Source organism: Saccostrea cucullata, unplaced genomic scaffold, assembly GCF_032062105.1.
Source record: "Saccostrea cucullata isolate Sc308-1 unplaced genomic scaffold, CSIRO_AGI_Scuc_v1 ctg1356, whole genome shotgun sequence".
NCBI lineage: Eukaryota > Metazoa > Mollusca > Bivalvia > Ostreida > Ostreidae > Saccostrea > Saccostrea cuccullata.
This window is the reverse complement of record NW_026920947.1, coordinates 142,376-148,752: the sequence shown is the minus strand read 5'-3', so window position 1 is coordinate 148,752 and position 6,377 is coordinate 142,376. Positions and strand designations below refer to the sequence as shown.

Below are 6,377 nucleotides of genomic sequence, written 5' to 3'. Positions count from 1 at the left end.
TTGGAGGTCTGTATTTGCTCTATTTTGCATTATTTTATGGACTTTTGATATTGAATACTGCTCGTTATCTCCATATGTTTCATTATTAGAAATTCAAATAATAAGCATGACAACATAAATTCTAATTGAAAAATTCAAGTTTTTTAAAGGATAATACCGATTTATATACTAGTTTACATGTCTGTTATGCAATATACACGTGATAGTTTTTGTTGTTATATTGTGGTTAATATATGTATAGTATACGTGTGTCATAATGATATTGCAATTATATTTGATGTGTTTCTATAAATTTATTAAAGTGTTATTGACTGAGAACACTGTTTCCTTTTTTATGCCACTCGAGACAATCAAGTTACATTTTGCTATATTTCCTCTCGTTGTGTGTTGTTGACGTGCTTTTGAATAATTTCAGCTTCTTCTCAATATCACTAATTTCAACCAAACTTAGCAGCCATGGTCAAAGGGAAAACAAATTGTGAAATTCACGTGTCTGCCACTTTACATGGCGGACCTCAACCTGTCAAAATTAATGTAATCTTCAAAAAGTTGTTTTACTCATACAGTAAAACGCATTTATTCTTTAAAAATTATTTTTTTGGAGGTCTTTATATTCAGCAGAAAACCAAGTGTATGGTTATGATAAACAAGGTGCTTCTTCCAGAATTGTGAAAGAACAAGGTACGGTTTCAATACAAATTTCGCCCTGCGATTGTCTTAAAAATGAAACTGATGTAAAAAATGAAAACTCGTGCTTTCTGAATATCCAATCGTTAAAATTCCATGCAGAAAATTCATGCAACTATTATGTTTCTCACATGCATTTATAAATGGTAATTATGACGTCATAAACATGTGCATTTTTCCGTATTTTCTGAAAAAAGTTGCAGAAGACTCCAATTCTCAATGGAATTTTCTTTTAGATAACATTGTCCACAGGCATCGCCCACAAAAATTTTGAGATGTGTGGTTTTTCATTGCATTTTGTGCAACATATCCAAAAATTAAATTAGGCGACGGCTGTGGACACTTTTTTCTGAACGAAAATTTCCCTTGAAATGGGTCATTTTGAAGCTTTTTCTGTTTAAAATAGAGAAAGGCATCAAATTAATGACGTCATATTTCCAGAATGGTACTCATTCGTGTCATACCGGGTATTCTTTTCTGTTCTATCACAGTCATAAACTCAACTAATTTTTAGGCCAGTTTCAAAACTTTTTGAAAACATATTTTTAGGGCACAATAAAGCTAAAACCATACCTTCTTCTTCATGCATTGTCCATCCTGGGTCATGGATTTAGGGCGAACTGATCATATATACTAGTAGTAAAAAATTATTAATTCTTTCTAAAAATCTCCAATTCCCCTTTGTATTTAGACAACAAACATACATATTGCATGGAAATACTTTTCGTTAAAAAAATGGGAAATTCCGTAAGAAATTGTTTCTCTCACCTTTATTTCTAGAATAGTAATTGTCAGATTGTTAGTGTCATATCGTGTCTCAAAGTTATGAAAATCATTTAGGTGGGACTCTATTAATCATACAGTAAAAATCCTAACCCCTCCTTTTATTAATCTGCAGACAAACTAATTTTAAAATTTTGTTAAAATTTGAGGGTTTTTTGGTCAAAATGTGAACTGTGTTTTTAAAAATACAGGTGTATTAAACTCTCGTCGTATATATTTATAGAAGACAAACTAAGGCCATTCCAAGCCTTTTCTATGTTTAGCGTCCGCGGACGGATTTATTTTGAGGTTAGGAAATTAAAAACAAACACATATCAAAATCAACATAAACAAATCTTTGAAACGCAGATAACTCTTTTGAATTCGACATCTCTATTGTACCAAAACAATTTTGCTTCAAACAACTAATGTATAATTATAAAACTATCAATTATTAATTACTCTCTAATCTCTTACCGACATCGTTCATCACGTGTATTTTCTTTTAAATTTAGGCTGGCTATTTCTAATATTGAAAATAAAGTTTACTTCAATAGTGACATGATAAAATAACGATTCTAATTCTCTGTGTGTATTAAATCGAGAAAAACGCAGTTTATATCGATATAATTTATTTTTGTTGTATTCAGTATGTTTTTCCTGGTTCTAAAATAACAGGTACTGTTGGTTTAGGCTTTTTCAAGTTTTTTCTTAATTTTTTAAGCGTCAACCATAAATTCGAGATCACATCTGTCTATCCAGAAGAAAGAAACACATTTTAAGCACAATTCTAGAATTTCTCATCATCACTTGAGAATTCTATTCACATTGTAACTGAATTAAACTACGTACATGTAAAATTGCAATAGAACCGGACACGTCCATTCATAACTTTTAACTGGACTAAAACTAATGACGTATTTTCCTTAATCAAGTTATAATGTCTCTGAATTTTCTTTTTTAAATATCAAACAGGAAATTAGATTCACAATCTAAATTCAACACTTGGTCAATTATGAATTGCAACGAAAATAATTTTTGCTCTTACGATAGATTATTTTTGCAGCAATCGAAAACTTTTTAGCAAATATACTCTACTTTAGAAATTTTCATTTTTAACAACAACAAAAATCCAGCACGTTAAAATGTGACAAATTGCAATTAAAGTCGTATGACTCAAATCTGAATCGTATTTAACATTCTCGTGTTAATAAACCTGATGCGTGATAAGGTACCCGGAACCGAGGCAGTGCATTGTCAAGACAAACTTTCCCACCAACTTAAGCAGGGGTAATATATACCAAACGTATTATTTTACAAAAATAAGACTCGAGCACCACGAAGCGTGACCCTTCTAAGTGTTATTTTCTATACCGCAAGGTGGCCGCTTTTAAAGGATGAAAAGAGAGAATTCGTGAGAAAGTGTGTTGGAAATCGCTGATTCGAAAAATATGCCCATTTATCAGATTTTCATCGTGAGAAAACCCCGTGTCAATTCCGATCTACGTATATGTATTTATAACATTATGAAAATGGAATATAGAGCTGTAGAGGGGCGATTTTGACTATGACATATGAACCAGGGGGCAAAAGAGGTTTACAATTCATATCTCAAGGAAAAAATCAGCTTCTCTTATCTTATGGTAATGTGACTATAAAATATGCCAAATAGTTGACCAATATTAAAAGCTTGACCACTGTCCATATGTCCGAAATGGATCGACACAGGTGCGAATTCGGGAGATTACTATAATGCTGTTGTCTGTAGGAATGAACTTGGACCTTCTTAATTATTTTCTGCTAATCTCAAGCAGAATCTCCCTAAGTAAACATCATAAACTTGTTTCTTATTGTCGAGAACCTGTTGGTCCGTGCCGTTCCTTACTGGCCGCGGATTTCGGACCTAAAGGAAGATAATCTGGGTTGATTGAAATTTGATTAAACATGTAAATTCATCAATTCACACTTTAATCAAAATGTAAATACGGGTACTAGAAAAGGATTTAAAAACCGCAAGTGCAACTATTATCAGTCGTACTTACAACATAGGGATGAAATGACGTTAATTTTTCAAGAGAACATCTTAAAATCACCAACGCTGCATTTCTCAAATATAGAATTCTTCAATTCGACTAATGACAACTGAAATGAAATACATGCACATCTACCTATATTTTTTTCTAACTTTTTTTTCACATTTATTAATATTTATTTTCACTTTCATTCCAAATGTGGCGCAAAATTTTCTCATGGTACAAGTAATTCAAGCGATAATATGTGTAATTTGTATGCAAATTGTACATAAATGTTTGTTTTCATTATTTGATTGTACCTGACAAGATATTTAACCGGTAGCAGCTGTCCATCTCTAGCGACTTGTGGAGCGATCATTTTTAAAAAGTTTAAATTCTAATCACATTCTTTTTCTATTGACTCGAGGCATTTTCCCACGGCTTGCTAACAATGGTTTAAATTCCTATGCTCGCAAGACAGTCCGAAACTGATAAGGGAGTCGCGAGACGAGCTTTAAACGTCTTTGTGATACCGAGCCGTTTATCGTGGATCATGTTTGCATAGTTGCTCAAGCGTTCCAAACTCTCTGAAGAGGCGGAGTTTTCCCACACTTTGAAACTTACTCTTGGTAATCGCCACGGCACGTGGCTGGCTGTCCTGCACAAACGAAACAACTTTGATTGACATAACGATACACCTTGTACCTCAACCACCTGCAGTCGTCCAATAAAATTCCGCAAGGCACGAGACCGTAACCTTTCACCCCTTTGCAGCGCGTTCTGATTGGTCAGGTGTAATGGATTTTTCACCGTGGGAAAGGTTCGATACATTCCTACACAGATGACACCAGACACATGCCCTGAAGTATAAAACGATCGTGTCAACCGCAATTCCTCTACACTTTTAAATCAAAACTCGAAGAGAACACAGTGAATGCAAAATAGATTTTCAATTTCAAGATGTCAGTAGACACGATGGATAACATTATGTCTAAGGAACACAAAACTTCCTTGAGAAAGGTAAATAAAGCTATATATTATTATTTTATGAAATCCATATTAAAAATGCTTTAATGCTTTATAAAATTACAGTGGAATTTTATTTATTTATTTATTTATTTTACTTGTATTTAGAGTAACAAACCTGTCATGGAAAAGAGAAGACGAGCGAGAATTAACAACTGTTTAACGCAACTGAAATCTTTGGTCCTTGAGTCAATGAGAAAAGACGTAAGTAACTGGTTTCAATATATTTTTCATATTAATCGTTACACAGCATAATTTAAACGGTTTATCATAATTAGTCAGCTTATTTCCGTTATCAGATATATCGATGACAATACCCTTTAACTGATACATTAATTGATAGTTCTACCACAGTGCCTTGATCGTGTCATCCCTATTTAGCATATTTTATTTATGTATCCCTCCCTAGTCCATATCCAACTCCTGCACGAGTCTTCGTCATTGTGTCGTGTGTTGTGATTTGTCTAGAACCTTTATCTTGTCCATGTCTGTCAATATCTCGTCATCGTTTACCTACAGTCAATGCTTGGCATGAGTCTCCATTGTTTCACGAATAGATCCCTCGCATTCTTCTATCTCCTACTTGTCATCAAGTCTAAAATGCCAGTCATGTTGAATGATAAAGCAATGTTTTAAACTATCAATTCTTTTTTACAGAGCTCTCAGTATTCCAAGCTAGAGAAAGCTGATATCCTGGAGATGACCGTAAAACACCTTCGCAATCTCCAAAGGAACCAATTGGCATCCGCCATAGCCTCGGACCCAACAGTCGTCACCAAGTTCCGCGCCGGATTCCACGAGTGTGCCAATGAGGTCATTCGTTACCTTGGAACCGTGCAAAACGTAGGAACTGACGTTAAATCTCGCCTTATTTCGCATCTGTCTTCCTGCATTCAGTCACAGAACACCACATCTTCAGAAAACGTCCCTACGCCATTACCGTCCCGTCAGCCCCAGCAGCACGTTTCTGTGACGTCACCTCAGCCCCAGCATATCAACATCCTTCAGCCACTAAGTGTTCATATCCCCCAGAATGCAAACTTAACCTCCCGACCACAGTCTTCCGAATTTTCATACAATCGTCAAAGTTCACCCCCGTCCCAGAACCAGTCTCCTCAGCTACTGAATATCGCCACCCCAGTGTTGTCCACAGAGTGCAACAACAATTCTCCAATCAAAACGGGCCAAATATCTGGACAATTTCAAATCATTCCTAACAATCTGTACAATGGCCCAGTTGCTGTTTACGTTGGACAGATAAATCAGAGACAATGTGTAACTTCTTCAGACACTCTACCCGTGTTCACGTTACAAGTTCCCGCCAGCAACACGTCTCCTTCATTCCCAGTTACCAGCTCACCAAATGATTTTCAGCAGAAATCCAAACCTTTTGCTCAGCCACACAGAAGTGCTTTTGTAGAGTGCAAACACGAGATCCCCGAGGCCTCGGACAGCCTCTGGAGACCTTGGTGACTGACCAAAGAAAATTAATGTTATCTCAGGACAAGTGTTAATACATGAAACTTTGTGATAGAAATGTGCGCTTCCAAAAACTCTTTATAAATATGTTACAATTGTGTACTTGAAAAGTGCTATTAAATGTTTTATATGCTATTGTTATTGATTCTATTGATTGAATCATTTTATATGACCATTAAAATGTTTAAAATGAAATTTTCTTGTTGAATTGTGTTTATCGAGATACATGTAGTTTTGCGGGAAAAGGGGAATAACTGGCATTGCTATCAGCCACTAATAAAGAAAGCAATTCAAAAGCAGATTTAAATGACATGGCTCTGATACTTATCATGCAACTTGGTGCAACACGGAAAGTTTTCATGATAACTTCCATTAATTTAGTCATGGCAGATCGAGGTTAATCCGGGCACG

At 35.2% G+C, this 6,377-nt stretch overlaps 1 protein-coding gene across 1 annotated transcript; it reads left to right on the top strand.

Moving 5' to 3' along the window:
- The first annotated feature begins 4,328 nt into the window (after positions 1-4,328).
- On the top strand, positions 4,329-6,161 carry LOC134258813 (transcription factor HES-1-A-like). The gene is made up of 3 exons (XM_062741399.1): positions 4,329-4,481; positions 4,596-4,691; positions 5,145-6,161. Exons 1-3 carry the CDS (start codon positions 4,422-4,424, stop codon positions 5,958-5,960), a joined length of 972 nt encoding a protein of 323 aa, XP_062597383.1. The 5' UTR covers positions 4,329-4,421; the 3' UTR covers positions 5,961-6,161.
- Positions 6,162-6,377: the final 216 nt, after the last annotated feature.